This window comes from Daktulosphaira vitifoliae, unplaced genomic scaffold, assembly GCF_025091365.1.
Source record: "Daktulosphaira vitifoliae isolate Bord-2020 unplaced genomic scaffold, ASM2509136v1 Scaffold_3, whole genome shotgun sequence".
NCBI classification, from domain to species: Eukaryota; Metazoa; Arthropoda; class Insecta; order Hemiptera; family Phylloxeridae; genus Daktulosphaira; species Daktulosphaira vitifoliae.
This window is the reverse complement of record NW_026099574.1, coordinates 34,237,041-34,255,436: the sequence shown is the minus strand read 5'-3', so window position 1 is coordinate 34,255,436 and position 18,396 is coordinate 34,237,041. Positions and strand designations below refer to the sequence as shown.

The 18,396-nt window shown below is 27.2% G+C and overlaps 2 protein-coding genes across 6 annotated transcripts in view; one reads left to right on the top strand and one right to left on the bottom strand.

Annotated features, from left to right (window-relative positions):
- The window catches only part of LOC126901990 (uncharacterized), a 137,373-nt gene that overhangs the window by 77,650 nt on the left and 41,327 nt on the right, over positions 1-18,396 (bottom strand). The window lies entirely within an intron of this gene.
- LOC126901999 (uncharacterized) lies at positions 146-4,544 on the top strand. Its single transcript, XM_050679024.1, has 3 exons — positions 146-577; positions 3,581-3,822; positions 4,092-4,544. Exons 1-3 carry the CDS (start codon positions 474-476, stop codon positions 4,448-4,450), a joined length of 705 nt encoding a protein of 234 aa, XP_050534981.1. The 5' UTR covers positions 146-473; the 3' UTR covers positions 4,451-4,544.

Below are 18,396 nucleotides of genomic sequence, written 5' to 3'. Positions count from 1 at the left end.
ACGGGAGGGGAAAAAAGAAGAAAGGAGAGCAGGGGGGACGGTGATGACGGGCGGCGGCGGTGGTCCCGAAACTGGGCCGACACAGGCGGCCGCCGTACAGCAGGCGCTCACACAAATACACACACATACGTTGTGATACACTCACAACGGACGGTTACGATGGGACGGAGCTCGCGCATGCGCTCCGGACGACAGCTGCTTCGCGTGCACTCGACCAGGCCCGGGACTGAGCCAGCTCGATACGACCGAGGTAGGCCCACACGCGTGCGAACCAGTGCCGGAACGTACCTACTGCGGTATGCGCGCGTAACGTCCTCGTCACTTGTGCGGTAATTACATTTTCGCTTTAATTTTGTTTCGTTCGTTTTAAAAAATTGAATTTCAACGATACCCATTGCTGTTGTTAGGCAACACAACACCTCTGTCGTAATTGATGTTATTATTTGCTTGATATTCATTCCATCGTTAACAAAATGCAAGACGTAAAAAAACGATACATATGGTCGGACAGGGAGACGGAACACTTTATAAGACTGATCATCGACATGGGCATGACCAACATGTTGGACAGCAAAAGGTAAGTGTTCGTCGGTGGCAAATTAAACACGGGAATTGCGTCTTGCGCAAGCGCGTGTGCTATATAAAATTTTGAATGTAACGGTCTGGGGCGAGGGGTAGTGGTTGTTTTCAAACGGTTGAAGGGAGAAAACGTTTTACTCATATGGGACCATAGAATATAAACGAATATTTACTAGTTAGTTTTACGTTGTCATTATAAATGATAAGTACTGAATATAAAAATATTGTGACTACTAACTACTTGTAGAATATTGATTACTTCAAAAATTGTCTTTAGAAGAATATTCTATACATTGTATTACGTATCTGTGCTTTAATGCTTTTGATAGTATTAATTATAATTTAATCTTGTTATTTATTTATTTGAACCAATAAAAAAATGTAATATCTGTAAATAACAGATAAAGTGTGTTGATAAAATGATTACTCAATTCCTTCATAGTTTCATTCTATTAAATTTATTGAATTTAATTTACTGTTTTTCAATGGTCACTAAACATCAATATTGTAATTTGTTTTATAAAATAGTTAATTTTCAAAAGTTTGTTATATTATTGATGCACTTGCTTATCTAGAATGTTATTTGTATTCGCTGCGCAAATGAATACGACACGAGTGACAAGTAAGGTCACGATTGATTTCGGTTTAACTATAATTCATAAACCTAGTTTTAATAGCATTTGTAATAAATTTATTGTAGCTAATCGTATGAGTGATATATGATAAAAATATGAGTTGGTATTATTTAATTTATTTTTTTATTTTTACAAATAACATGAATTTAAATGTATATTAAATAGCCCAGTGTGTTAAATTAAGTAAAAACTCTTCATACATTGCATATGTAATTTTAATTTAAGCATAATTTTCTTTAATGTAGTCAAGAAATATTTTCCCACATTTAATTAAATATATAATATTTATTTGCAGTATAATAATTTAATACCTCTATCAATTAAAGGTATTTAAAATTTAATTAAATTTTCTATCAAAAACTTTATTTCATAATTATCATTCAAGTTATTTTGACTTTTAATAAAATAATTGAAGTAAAACTGTTCAATTTTATACCTTGTTTTTTTTTTTCTGAACCAATGGAGGAGTTCAAGTATTTTTGAATTAAATAGATATTGTTAAACAGTTCTGTTAATGAAAATTTAGAAACCGTTCAAGGCTCCAAAAACTATTTGTGTCTCGGTATACATTCTTTCATTTCTATAAGTCAGTACAGGCTCACATTTTTACAAACCAGGCGAAACCAGTCCAGTATGTCGTTAATGGGATACAGAACTTGGGTTCTTGTGAACATACGATTTTTATAGGACAGATTCAGAAAATAACTTGTAACGTTATATCTAGTCTCTATCTTCGTGAAAACATGTTTTTTTAGATTCATACCAAGTTATAACAGCAAAATAGAATCTTTATTTCAATTTCCATCGTTTACGGGCAATAATAAAAATTAAAAAACAACAAATTATTCTAACGTGTATACACCAGTTGATATATAATTCATACAGGACTATAAAATTAATCACAAAATATCAACTCTAAATAAAGTAGGTAACATTAACCGCAAATCAATTCTGCAAAGTGAAAGTGTGACGTGTTAGTAATACATTACAGGTGACTAGGCCACATGAACTCTGCATATAGTAGTTTATTACTCCAAGTGTTTTTCATAACACAGATTTACATATAATTGCATGTGAATTTACTGTGGAATTAATTCATAATTCAAGTTTAATCTTTTTAATGTTGGCAATACCTTTTATACAGAGCTATTCATACATATCTTTAACTACTAGTTTTCTCTTAAAATAATAATTTAAAAAAAAAATTTGATTTTGTTTAGAATTTTTTATTTATATATGATTAAATATTCTTTAGATATACTCCTTATATTTTTATTCCCGTATAAGGGTACAAACTTATTTTTTTTAATGGCAACATACATATTTAACTAATTCACACAATAGAAAATAAATAATTGAAAAATAACTGGTCAGTAACAACTTTTGAAACAGTAGTTCATGTGTTATAAATATTTTAATACCTGGAAAGGAGTAGTATCGCGAGCAAAAATGCATAATGATAAAAATAATATAATCCGCCCTGGCCCCCAAACTATATTTAAAATCGTTAATAAATCCCAAAATACTGGTTTAAAAGTTATTATCAATTAGTCATATTCTTATATGGATTATTTTTTATTATATAAACTAGTTAAATATGTAGGTTGCCATTTAAAAGATAAGAGATAAGCCTAAAAAATATTTAACCACTTATTAATCAAGAATTAATAATACTTAACAAAATCAATTTTTTTTTTTAATAATTATTGCTTTATGAGAAATTTAATAGTTTTTGAAAATGCATTATATTTTTTGTACAACTTTTGATTAGAAAAGATCTCTCAATATACTTTACTGAAAAAAATGTTCCATCGATCATGTAATAACTGTTTCAAAGGTATTATAATCAGAGTTAATAATTTGCTATTAGCCTCAATCAGGCACAAATTAAAATAAATTTGAGTGGATGATGTCCACAAGTTTTATAAATATTAAGACATTTAAAATAATAATGGATTATAGTAAAATTAAATATAGAGTTTCATAATTATATATTTTAAGAATTTGATATCATTCTAAAATAAAAACAAAGTTTATGTTAATAAAACATTTATGATATTGATGACATTTTTTTTGAAGGATATCTTATAATAATTCGTTCAAAGTCTGCTATTCTAAAGATCATCATATAAATCTACATATATTTTTTATGACAGAATATCTATTGAATTAATTTTTGTATTTACACTATAAGTGTAAACATAGGTTTTAAGTTAAATTTTGTTTGGTTGTTTTAATATACCTTTGACCTTATTAAAACAATTCCGCCATTATTTTAAAGTTAGTTATAATAAAAAATTATTTATTTAAATTATAGAAAAGTGAATGCTTTAATTACGTTCAATTTATTTTTTTTTTTTTCGTAGAAAAAGAAATTCAGATCTTTATACCAGTCTGGTCGAGCCAATGTCAGCAGCTGGTTTTACCAGAGATGCGGCTCAACTTAGAACTAAATGGAAACATTTGAAGCAAGATTACAAAGTTGAATTAGTCAGGATTGAAAAAAATGGAGCAGCGAGTTCAAGAATGTCTTATTTTCATTTACTTCATGAAGTTCTAGGTTGTAAACCCAGCAATACTATGACATATTTATGTGAAGTTATTTCAAGTAAATATTTTTTTTTTGACAAAAATAATATTTATTTAGCTGATATCAATAATTTACTTCATACAATGTATAAAAGTCACGTTAAAAAACTTATTTGAAAAAATTTATGTCCAAAACTTTTAAAAATTAATGTTAAAATCGACACAAAGTTAAAAAAAATGTCTACATATCAAAAAAAAAAAAAAAAAATTAGTTGTTGCTTAATTCAATTTTTATTTCAATATTTTTAAATACTCGAGATAGTTACTATAATTCTTTATATTTCTTAGATTCTCCTCCTCATAATGACTCAGTTGAAGTCATTAAGAGTGAAGTTATGGATGACATGAAAATGGAGACCGACTACTTTAGAATAGCCGAGCCTCAAGTTGATATTATTCAAACGTGTGATGTGCATACCCAAACGGACAGCTCTGCAGAACAACTAATGTACCAAAAATTACAGTCATTAGAAAACCAAATTAAAGACTTAAAAGAAGACTGGCGTAGAGAACGAACTAAACAAAATAAACTTATGGAAAAACAAATGCGCGATATGTTAGAAAATCAAAAAACTTTGATGGATGCTTTTTTCACCCAAACCACTTCGTTGTTAAATTCTGTAAAACATGACCAAGATGATGAATGATGAGCTAAAGTTTTGTCTTTTGTTTTAGTTATTATTTTTATTTTTACGTTTAAACTTTAATATATTAAATGACTATAAATTAACACCATGTACCATGTATAATATATATATATATATATAAATATATAGGCTAAAATTTAAATTTTAAATATTTTACGTGTACAATAACTGTTGTCTTTAAATAAAAAATCTGTAATTGAAAAAAAAATTTGAATGTTTGTATGTACTACAGATCACTTTTGGTCCTATTTGTAATGTTAAAAGCAAGTCCATCTAACATCAAGTGGGGTTTCATTTTAAAATCAACCATTGTATAAAGAGTTACCATAGTTATATCGTCTAAGATAAGAGTCATTAGCATAAATCTTTATATTATGACGACAAACATCTGTTTCTGTTATGTAAATTGTATTGTATAATCAAAGTAAATTATTAATTGTAAGTAGATTGAAACAACGTCTTTGACAGAGCTTAATATTGCTAAACGTCTGGCGTATTGTGTGTATTACACAATATTAGTATAGGCAGTAGTGCATAATGACAGTTTTGCGGATCAAAAGACTTCGACTTTACTGTTCTGAGAGTAACCTTAGTATTGAATGTCGAGTACGTATAAATACCTCTCATTTGAAACATCAATAAGGTACAACATTTCCCGGATATCTGCATGTGATCTGATGTGTTTCAAAAACGATCGTGCTATTTCAATATTACATTAGAAAATGCGTTTGCATCATATTGTAAATTCATATTATTCGTATATGAAGTTCATAACGAGGTACTCGCTGTCAGACAGCTGCGCTTGTCGCACAATTCCGATGTGTCACACCAATAAGGTATACATAGGCAGCCCTTTATTGTTTGTGTATAAATTGACTATACATACGTGTACGAGTATGGACTCTAATAATAGGGTGGTAGACGTCATCGGTTGTTGAATTTAAATAACGAAATTGAGCACTTTTGCCTTCGGGTAAAAATGTCCACGTTATTATATTGTTTTGCAATGTCTGTAGGCGATCGATCGACAACAAAATCGTAAATGGCATATGCAAATTTATGTTTATACGTCGTTTTTGCAGAAATTCAAGTGAACACAGTGAAATTTCAATCTGAAAAATTAACTTCGAATTATTGTAAGAAATACTCGTAAAGTGTATTTATGAATTTCGCGCATGATTTTCTAGTATAATTCGTAATTATAATTTAAGTTTAAAAAGTCCCCCACAGTTTTATAGTAGATAAAAATAATTACTCATTATTAATCTTTATGGTTGTTTACTTTAATACAATTATAGAAATAATATTGTTTAACGTAGTTTATACTTATTTTTTCGGCAATCATTAGTATTTTGATCATCATAAAAATAAATAACAAATCTTCTAAAGAAATGACATATTTTCAATTTTTTTTTTTTTTAATTTCATTCAAAGAATTTAATTTTAATTTGGCCCACTCCAAGTAGTTGGGATTAAGGCGAGGAAAAATAAGAAGAATTTCATTTAAAGAATTGCGGTAAAATGAAAATATCAAAGATAATGAAAAATAATAATCGACATATCAATATATGTATCTAAATATTAAAAATGTGATTGGCCAGTTGTTTCATTTATGACCAAAGTTCATTAGTTATGTCAGTCATTTTGTTGTTGAATTCATATATACGATGTTGTAGTACTTAAATTTGATTTTCAAAAGATAATGTTCATAGTAACAAATAATAATTTTTAAACATTTATAATTATACAATTACATTTATAGATAAACTTACATGATAATAATTTTTAAAAAATTCCACAAGATTATAACTATACTTCAGATGTATTTAAATTTATAACACCATTAATATTACATGACTAAATAATGTTTTCTATTTGTTTAATTATTAATTTAATTTACAGTATTTTATCATTATATCTATCAATAATAACTCTCTTGTCACGTTATCTTTTATTTCGGATTATTAAATGTATTTACTATGTTATTGAAACTAATTATTTCAACTGCCTTAACTAGACGTATTGTATTTATACTCTTATAGGTTACGAAACTAAAATTTTTTCATTACAATTATTTTATAATTTACTTATTTACTTAAAAGTTTTTTATTTTTAGAATTAAGTACATTATGGCTAAATTTTAGCCTAAATAGATAAATATGAAACACCCATGTCAAAATATTAATTAAAAAAAAAAAATCGCATAAAAACATTTTTATTTACTTTTACATTAGGTAATGTTGAAAAATGTCGATCCGAACTTATTTTTTTTTTAAATCAGTCAACAACTTATTATTGTTCGTAATTACAAAAAGTCCAATTAAAATGTCTGTGTGTACTATTTATTTAATATATATAATCTTTGGTGTTTAATAAAACATTTAAAAAATGACCAATCTCCAAACAAATAAAAAAAGAAGAACAAGCAGCCGGTCGCATGGCATAGACAAATTGATGACAGTTTCCGAACTGGTGGACAATTCAAACATCCCCTGTTTTGTATTACACGTGTACCGTTAATGACCGCAGGAGGGTTTGTTTTTTTTTTTTTTAGTATCAATTTTTTACTTTTTTTGCTCATTTTTTTTATATATTCGCAAATGTCCACACGGCCGTCAACGCTCATCCGTTATCACACCAGGCCGGAGGAGGCGTGTAGTATATGTCATTTATCAGTTCACGTTTCATCAAACCTCGAACCGATGCCGCATCTATCACGAGCTGGACCGTTTCGCACGCCGTACACATTGCACTACTCCGGCCCATTGATTCGATTTTCTCCAGCGCTTTGTACACGTCGCAATTTTGGTAGGGAGACGACAGCATTATCATAAAGTTAATGATGACGAAGCACATCCGCCGAATATATCAATCCTTGTAAACATTATATCTGCGATAACCTAAACATTTAGAGGTTTTTTATTTAGCACGCTTAGTCCACTATACTAATTAAATCGGACATAGAAAGAGTTCTGCTTCAAATTTAGTTGTTTTAAAATTAAAAATTTTTTATCAAGCTAAAAGAATTTGTATTTAAAGTGTACACAGCACGACTGATCTTTACTAATAGTGTATGATGATAATAATACCCACATATCAATATTACAGAAGTTGTTTTCAAATACTGAAATTTGTTAATTAAAACCTCTAAACTTGTACAATGTTTCTGGTTGACGTTTTATTTTGTAGATCTTTTGACGACTCAATAAAATTAACGCATATTCAATTTATCTTATTAAATCATGTGTATTTTGGTACGGAAGTTTATTGAACGTACCGAGACTTTGACAAATCATCGTAAACCGACAAATGGCCACGCGTACTCGCTTCATCAGGCACACCCTCTATTGGTGAGCTAAAAAAACATTTATATACAAAATATAGGGAAGTAAAAAGAAGAAAACTCGAGTCATCGTTTAGTTCAATCAGTATAATAAGATATAATCTCTGGGAACAGCAACAAAATGTCATTATCCATTTTGGTACAAAAAAAAAGAGCTGTTGTAGGGTCATCATTCGATTTGTCTTCGTAAAAGCTTCGAATAATTTAATACAAAAAAAAACAGATTGCCCGTAAAAGCGTTTTTGCTCACAAACATTCCGCATGAGCGAACAGTGGCTGAAAAAATATATTAATATATTTATGGATGAGAATAAAAAATCGTTCAAATAATATTCGTACAAAAATTTAAACAATGATAATGAAAACCGATTTGAAGAGAGTTTTTGGAGCTTTGTTACCGTTTTTAATGACAGTTGATGTTGACGAGTTGTAACAGATATAATTCAATTATCATACTATATAACGCAGTGGCGTAACCAAGTAGAGGGCTAATGAGACTATAGCCCTTCATCGGTCAATTATTACTAATAATAATAGAAGACTTTAGCGCTATTAAGAATATGTGATTTATCACATACTCTTAATAGTTATAAGTGGCTTGCCACATACACCTACACATAGGTTGTTAGCCCCGCTAAAAAATTCTGGCTAAGTCATTGATGTAGTGAGAATCAGATTATATTGGTACACTTTATAAATGTCTAAATCTTCATACACGTGTATTGGAAGTTTTTAACGCATAAAATGTAAAGGAAAATCTTAATAAGAATGATAAAAATGTTATATTTATATACAAATTTTATAAAATACTGTATTTAAAATTGCATTACTAATGTATAAAATAAAGTGTATATTAAAAATACTGACGTATAGGAATTTTCGAATTATTTCTTACAATGGACATAACTCAATCTTTTGTCAAATTAAAATATCCCGGATAGTAATTTAAAAAAGTAATGTTATAATACATTATTAAAAAAAAAAGGTTTTAGGGATAATTTGGACTTACTACAAAGAATAAATACATAAAAGTATAATACAATGCAACATACGGATAGATTTAGAACTGAATTACAAAAGACATTTTTGTTTTTCCTTTTGACGTTATTTTGTTTCAATAACTGAAAAAATACTTTATTGTCGACTAAAAGTAAACGAGAAAGTTTTGTGTGTAATATTTTATTGTATAAATTCGTGACATGTAAATAAATTGAAACATAAAAATGAAAAATAATATTTTTTTATATAAAATGAAGGTTGTGGTGTGGCTATGATAACAATGATGATGATGATGAGGGCCAAATAGCTATTTTATTTTAATAAACGAAAAACTCGATTTGATTAATGTTTATCATTTGTCAAACATATTCGAAATCGTTACCATTGAAATGGAATCGACTTACGGACAAAAAACATGTACACATATAGTTTTAACCATAATGTGTATAGATAAGCCGTACCGCACAGTGACTTCATTTACTCAAATAATTTCGTATTCCCCCATATACTTTCATTTTTTTCCCAACCAAAAAAATAATATGATATTTTGTTATAAGGTTTCCGTGAATTGAAGCTACCATATTATGCGTAATAATATAAAAAGAAAATTTACATACCTGCCACTACATTGCCCCCAAGGAATGAGGACAGAAGATATACATATTTTTTATTGTATTGAAATATCGTTGTGATGATTGTTTTTGTATAAACTGAAAAAACATATATGTCATGGGTAGGATACCATACGTTATAAAATATGCAAATAATATTTGTTGGGGGAATCAGAGTAAGCATGAAGTATCATAATGAAGTTATTTTAGCCAGCGGTTGTATGTTTTGTGCTGAAATACAGCGATGGATAAGTCACATACTTTGTAAATTAAAAAGGTTTACAAGAATGATTTTCTACAAAATTTAAAAAAAATTTCTTTTTAATTTTTTCGAAGTTAATTTTAAACTGAAATTGCAAAGAGCAAATCTAATAGATATTGATTTGAATCCTTTATATCGAATAATTTATAACATTCGATTATATACTTATAAAAAATGAAAACAGTTTTCCTTTTTTCATATATTATTGTAGTTACAACTATGAGCTTTAAAGGGTTTTTCAGTTCATTTTTTTTTTTATTGTAAGTTTACTTGTTGGTATACTTTTTTCATCATTTGACATACACTTTACATTCTGCGTATAGACGAAGGGAGAGATTAGCTCGGACACGCCTAGGTGGTCATCCCCTTATCTGTACTATCGATCTTCATTTATAACAACTTCCTTATTCGTCCCAATATAAAAATTTGAGTTCAAAAGTTAAATTATCTTTTTATAGTATAGTTAATGGTCTTGCAGAGTAACCGTTGGTCGACATACTGTGCGCCCTTTCTTTATTATGTTTTCAGCGCAAAATATTTTTCATGCATTAACAGTATTTGTGACTTTTTAAAAAATCGTTTTAAGCGTGAAAAATGATGATACGCAAAACCGATTACTATACTCTGGTAACGTTAGCAACATACTAATGATCATGTATACACATTATATTTGATTTTCACAACCCTATTTTTTTTAAACTTTTTTTAAACACGATATTATTGCATACATATTAAAAAAATATTTCAGACGTTGATTTTATAGTCAAATATTAAAGTTTGTTATTTTTTTATTAATACAAATGCTAAATTAAAAAAAAACCTTTTAAGATGATAAATCTCTAAACGATGAATTATTTTCATTCATTTTATAATTTTATTTTATTAGTTACATTTATTATAATGTTTTGTTAAATATTCAATTATAAAAATTAAAAAAAAATTAGTAACCATATTCAATTTAGGATACTAAATTTTACTGAGAATACAATAGATTTTTGGACGTAATTTTGTATTAAAATCCATACTCTTATAAAATGAAACATTACATTTACAAATTATATAACCAACATGTCATATTAGGCGTAACTGATATTAATGTGTATTGAATACCAAGTAAAACATAATTCTAATTATATCTAATCACGAACATTTCAAACATAAGCAGCACAGAAACCACAGGGAGTCAATTCTCAATTAATAAGCTTTTGTATCGACTTCAACACGGCAAAAGGGTTAAGCCGTGAGCATCCTCTTGTGTATGTTTGGAATAAGTCTCTAGGGAGAACAAATGAGACGGGCTTGGTAATTCTCGTAATTTGACTATTAGATTCCCTTCTTACAGCTGAATTAATTAACACTAATTACCTATAGTATTGGAGAATGGTAGCTTAATTAAAAATTCAGTTATACAGTAGCTTATATTCAAAAAAAGAAAACTGTAGTACTAAGACATGTTTATGATAACACATTTACGCTAATCCGCAAAAAAAATTAAACAAATGGATTTTTAAATTAGCTCTCTGTTTAATTTAATCCATCTTAATAGTAATTATTTACACACAAATTTTTTTACAATCTTATCAACATAAATTTAGACATATTTGTTAATAATTTCAGCAATATTTCAATCTTAACAATATTGAATAAATATCATAATATGTATCATTATAATTTTAAAGAAAATACAAATACTTCAGATATAACGATCGAAATGGTATGAAATAATTTATAATTATATAAATGACTATTAAGGTAATGTATAAAAGGAAAATAAAAGCTCTAAGTAAGACGAGTAGCCAATATAATGCTGTTTAATGAACAGCACCAATAATATACTTAATTGTATGTTTCGTTTTCTTTTTTTATAAAAAAAAGTTCCGTAATCGTTTTAAACAGAAAAAAATAAACGGCAGTAATAAATGTCGGATATTTTTACTGCACTCGGTTTTAATATAAAAGAGAGACAAAAGAGCCTAGAGACTCTCTTTAACGCCTGTGCAAATTTTAATAATGAACGAAAAAGGGTTTAAAGTAACGTGAGCTTTTGAACGAAAAAAAAAACAGACTAATAAAAATAAAAACATTGAATACGTACTAAAGTGTTTCTCCTTTTTTCTTTTTTTGAGGCATCATCGGTACAAACGAGAAGGGAAAAAATTAAGTCCACGCGAATTTATTGACATTCCGAGTGATAAACTTAATGAAAAAAAGGCCCGAGTTGTTAAAAAGAGACTTTTATTGCATACGATATTTAAAATGCAGAAAAAGGATTACTGCACCTACGTGCGCTTGTGCCTAATTTCTATACAATGCTATTAGTACTGGGCAATAAAGAACTGGGTGTAATAAAGTACGCTTAATTTACACACTGAAGAAATAATTCCGTAATGAAATACAAAAAGTTAAGGGCGTCACGATCGCGTGGTTTATTACCACCTCGGCTGGCAATAATATTATGACCGTATGCAAAACGCCAAATAAGAAAATGTCTGTCAAGAATTTTCGCATTCTATTATTTGATTCGATCACGTAAGCTCATTTGTAACTGTACACTTTTTTTTTATTCTTTTGAACTATGTTAGTCGAGCTATTAATTAAACCTCAATTAAAATGTTAATTATTATTGTGTATTTTAATTTTGTTTAACATATTTAGAAAAAAACATTTTTATTGCATAAATATTAATTAAAAAGCTCAAATCTACCAAGAGATCATACACTATTAAGACACAAATTTTGCTGGATAAGATATTATCATCTTATAAAATGTTAGTGTCTTTCTCACTATGTACATTCTATACACATAATTCAAAATATATTACGGTGCGGGTTTTAATAGCATGTGAAGTATTATGTATATGTCTTGTGTTTGACCATTATACATGACGTACGACATCCAGCTGTTCACGAGTTATGAGCCGTAATCGTTGAAAATAACGATAATTTTGCCAATGTTGGTATAATGTATTCTAAAGACACCAAAGCCTGGAGAATTAATCATAAAGTTTATGGGCATACACTTTGGTCGGTAATCGCAACACATTTCCTGCGTCCCGAAAGGAAACTGTGTGCAATTAAAGGATTGGCAAACAGTGCAAGGTTTTCCTGTATTTCATTCAAATAAAGAGTAACCAAAAGTATTTAAAAAAGGAATATTATTACTAATATTTTTTTGTTTTGTTTACATTATATTTATACTGTACAAATTTCCATTGAAATTTACAGACTTTTGTATATGTGAGAAATTGGATTTAAAACACTTTTTTTATGGTTGAGAAACGAAAACTGCAACTAAAAGAAGAAATAACCGCAAATGGTAAACTTGACTGGTTTTTTGCAATAAAATCACTAAAGAAAGGGAGAATATCATGTAATACAACATCTTCGTTTTATGTGGTACATTTTTATTACTATTTACCCATATTATTATAGCAAATAAAAATCGCTTTACTTCCAGCTCAGTACATTTATAAAAAAGCGAGTAACAATTATAAAAAAAAAAATTCAAAATATTTTTTATGTAAATTCCTATTACTGATAAAAATAATGTTTAAAAGAACGGTAACACAGTGCGGTCGATTATTATATATTGAAATAATGTTATTTTTCTTTGGTCATTTCGTTTAATTACTTTTTAAGCCTCGACCCGAAAATTTACGTTAGAAGATACATTGATAGGTAAATATCTTTAATATAATTATAGCTTGATTAAATTTAAGTGAGAATTCATAAGTTTTGTAACACACTTAAGTTTTATAACTTGTGAAGTAACTATTTTGTGTTTTTTAATATTTTAGGTAATATTGTTTACTTATTTTAAGAAAGATAATAATAAAATTGTTTTTTTTATCTCGATTCCTCGGCCATTCTTTTTCTTTTAATTTTGAGAAATATTTGCTCGATTTAAAGCAATAAATCGCCAATAATAAAATATCTTGCCAATATGCCACTTACTAATAGAATGTTTTGATTCACTTCTTAATAGTGGAGTACCGTTTAGATTAATTGAGAAATATGATAATAATTTCTAAACTAAATAGCCTTTAACTGTATAAATACATAGATAAAACATTTGAATTTGATGAGAAAATATAAGAACCATCGTATGTAAAACGCTAACTGATAAAATTGACAACATACTGTTATAAACAAATTGGTATCTAACAAAAATTGTAAAAGGTTTCAATGGACACTATAATTTATATTATAAACCAGTATAGTTTTTTTGTTACAAAGAACAAAATTAATTATTTAGAACCCTTAAGGAGTTTTGTATATAATTATATATATTCAGGTGTCTTAATTGAAAGTATTGATAACATTCTTTACACAACAAATTGATATCTAACAAAAATTTTAAATATTTCTCAAACAATGGATTCAAAATCATTTTTTAAAGTAATTCGATTATGTTTGTAATCCTAATAACTATTATAATGATAAATTTAAGAAAAAAATAATGGATGTTATGTGTCAGCTTAAAATGATTAGAAAAATTTGTCAATTTAAAAATGCTATTTTTGTTCTCAATTTTTAAATATTTAAATATGCTTTTGTTAATACAATTTTTAAATTAATAGCGCATTTGTAAAATAGCTTATAAATATTTTATAAATAGCACATGGTAGTCATTTTCACCGTGATGACAAAATAATTTCTGAATTTTTTTTTTTCATATTAAAGAACATAAGCTTTAATTTAAGAATATATAAAAGTAACAGTATTTTCAAAAGTTCAGTTGAAAAAATTGACATTTTGAATTCCCCTTGTGGGCAGGTAAAGGGTCAGAATTATCAGAAAAATGTACAAAATAATAATATGTATCATTAAAAAAAAGTGATATTGATTTGGTCATTTAAAAAAAATTTATGTTAGTTTTAAGTAAAAAAAATTTTAAAATGTCGAAAATTAGCGATTTTTAAATTTGTAATTTGTTTGGAGATTTCCCCCATTTACGGGGAACAAATAAAATATTTTCAATTTTTGAGCGTAAATTTATGATCTTTTGACGTATAGTTTAAAAGAAATTGGTTCGATGAGAGCTAAGAAAAAAAAATCATAGTAAAATTAATAACTTCTGAGCTTCACATCGAAGATAAAATATTTAAATTTTTATAATTCAAAAATATTCATTACATAAATAACACAATGTTATCTTGCATTAATAGTTATAGATTACAGGTTTATATGTTAAATCCCAATCTTTAGAATAGACCAGAAGACTGAAATAATTTTTAATAATACAACAAAATAATTGAATTTTTTAAAACTTATAAATGAAATTTTTTTAAGAATATTAAGTTCGTCTTTTTCTTTATTCTATTTGATCAATGTTATTAAATATAAACATTATACTTATGAATCATTTTTTTCATTACAAGTAACGAAATGACTAATTGTCATAATTTTTGTATGAACTAAGATATAGTAAAGAAAACTCATACATTTTGAAAGAAAACCTTTAAAAATAGTTTCTATGTAGAGTTTAAGTCTTATAATCCAATTGAGTAAATAGCTAAAGATTTATTCGATGTAGAAACAAGAAATAAGTAATAAAGATCAGGAAATGTACATGGAATAATCTAAAATATAGTGATAATAGATACAGTTCAATGTATACTAATGAATGATTTATTAATATCACCTAAAAAATAGTTGATTAATCGGTTCATTCGACCAAAACCAAATAATTTTAAGTTATTTTTATGTTGGTGTAAAAGTATAAGACGAAACCATTAAAATAATATGTTATTTTTATAGTATAAATATCTATTGGATCGTAAATATAATTCGCTCTATGAAAAACACGCGAAACATCCGTAAGTAATATTTTATTTAAGATAAACATATTTTTTTCCGGGTCGTTAACGTTTTCATAAAATAATTTCTTTTTGGTTTCACTTTTGTAAAGAGATAAAAAAAACAAATAAAGGAAACCTTTCGAGTACGCGCGTTGTGGTGAGGTCGCGACGGCGTCAAGAAAAGGGTTCTCTGTCTCACGTGCACATGGTCGCGGTATTATAATAATACACGAGTATTGAATTTATTTGTTCATCCATGAATTTTTTGCACACACATATCTATTGTGCAATCCAATGGCCGTGACGACGTGTGCTGCTCCTGACTACGGGATGTCGGTTTTTTTCAAAATCAAAATGTCAGCGGTCCCTCGGGCTTTCAAAAACACCTCATTTTAGGTAGTAATAGACAAAACGGAAAAAAGTTGTAAAGCAAACTGAAGTGACTTGAGGGCGTATTTTAAAATAATCACGATAGTGATTTAATAGAAACATAACAAAAATCATAATACGGAGTACGTAATAATTAAAATAAACGCACTCATGGGCGTATTTCCCACGCCCAAAACGCATTTTCATAAGAAAAAATTGTCCTTCATTAATACATATATATATATTAGAACACCACATGTTCAGATTTATTCGTTTGAAAATAATTAATAATATTAAAAAAGTCAAATCATGTGTCTAATAATAAGGTAATGGGCTATAAAAGAAAATTGTATGAATGAGCAATTACATTTATTTTAACTAAAATATTAATCATTATTTCGTTATAAATTTTTTTTGAGTTTATATTTTAAAATATAATAAAAATTGTAAGTCATAAATTTATGTTTTTTTTGTTAAATTATGGAATTATTTAGTGAAAACTAATATAAAAAAATATAAGTTTTATTGAAATAATAAAAATTTCAATTTCATATTGAAAAAATATATATATTATTCAATATTTAATTTGTTTTAGTAAAACCTCACAAATAAATATCTTCATATTAATTACAAACAGACAAATTAAACACTTATAAAAATATTAAGTTTGTTAAGAATAGTTATACTTCTTTAGTCTTTAATACCGTTCTTTGTATTTAAAGGGCAATAAATTAAACATAATTAATGCAATCAATAATTAAATGAATTCGTAGTAACGTATATATAAGTTGGTTCTATACATAATTATTTTTAAACAAAATATTCAAATTACATGTTTGAAAAACGAAGAACCTAATAGATTCTTGAGCTGTGTAATCATACTTTATAAAATTTAATGATTATTTAACAAAAATAAAATAAAATTATATACCTTGATATTAATATTTTAGGATGAGTAAGTAAACACAATATAATCTTAATTACGACTGAATATCTAAATGATTGTGAATTATAATGAAAAGGACTCGAGGTAAAAACGTATGCTTGTTTTATTGTGTAGGCTTTATTCTGAAGATTTTGTCTGTCATTATAAGACCACGAGATCATATTTCAGAAGTTGTTTGTATTTTACTAAAAAGGGTTTCCGCTGTGTTGGAAATCAACAATCTCTTCAGCCGCGGGGAGTCACCTCAAAAGAGCAAACAAATGTTTTAATTAATACACATCGGGTAACATTTTATAGGGACAATATAGCAAGTAGATTGACTTTCACTATATTGTTAACGAAAAATGTTATTTAACTTCTTTACTTTTCATCAGAGATAAAGTCAACAAAACTTATGTAAATTTCATAAGTCATGAATCAGCTCATATACTTCCATAGGATTTTAATGATGAGTCTAACTTAATAATAATATATCATTTCGTCGGTATTCGAAAAAACGTGCTAAATTAAAAAATTTCGATAAATAAATTATTAAAATAATATAATAAAAATGATTACTTGTGGCTAATATTATTTAAAATTCAAGTTATATTTTTAATCACGAAAAAACAAGAAATAAATTATAGTCATAATCATTTTGTTTTCTTAACTTTATTTGTCTGTTAAATAAGTATTGGTTATATGGTATATAACGGGTAATGGAGTGTACAGTAACTGGCATTGCGATTCTTTTAGATAAATATATATAACCGTATTTCATTTCTCGTGTCCAAATCATTTGACACTAGTCGAAGAGTGCGTAAGCGACGAAAGGGCGATAAAAAAATTACCATACATTTTTCTATGATGACCTTTATGAAAAACATTCGTATAATAGTATGTGTTTGTAAGAGAAGGGTTCTAACTATATTTTAGTTTTAGCTATAATATACCAACGTAATAGCCAGTCGTTTTGTTGATTTTGATACATTATTTCTGATGGTTTCACATGAAAGAGGGACGATAGCGCACATTTACATGTATTACAATTCACAGTAGTCGTAATAAAAAAGTAATAATTCCGTAGGCAATAAAAATAGATCAGTCAATAATCTAAAATATTCATATCACATTTCATCTCATTTACTAGGAAATCATGTTGATATCGCCATTGACCAATATAAACGTTACATTAAATTATAAAAATAATTCAACTAATACTGTTTTCGATATTTTCAGCACGTGCTTGTAATAGTATATTTGTCTTTTGTTGTCATTAAATTGTTATTTTAACCAAATGGAAATAATGTATTTATTCTTAATATTTTAGCATCAATACGAAGCTGAGAAAATATTGTATTTACCATTATGTGTTTTATTTGTGTCTGTCCAAGAATATTCTCAGCTCTTACTGGACTAATTTTGTTGATATATGTGTAAAAAAAAAAAGCAAAATTAATCTAATTGAACCTATTAGCGCCAAACATTTGAAAAATCCTTCAATTTTAGAAATTGAAAAATTATCTCAAAGTAACCCTACTATAAAAAATGGCATTAAAAAAAATTCTACATTTTAATACTACTATATATATATATATATATATATATATATATATATATATATATATATATTAGTG

Excerpts from the sequence above, each read along its gene's own strand:
- LOC126901999 (XM_050679024.1), top strand. The coding sequence starts at position 474 with ATGCAAGACGTAAAAAAACGATACATATGGTCGGACAGGGAGACGGAA. Across the intron at positions 578-3,580 it reads AACATGTTGGACAGCAAAAG|AAAAAGAAATTCAGATCTTT; the intron begins GTAAGTGTTCGT and ends TTTTTTTCGTAG. Across the intron at positions 3,823-4,091 it reads TTTATGTGAAGTTATTTCAA|ATTCTCCTCCTCATAATGAC; the intron begins GTAAATATTTTT and ends TATATTTCTTAG.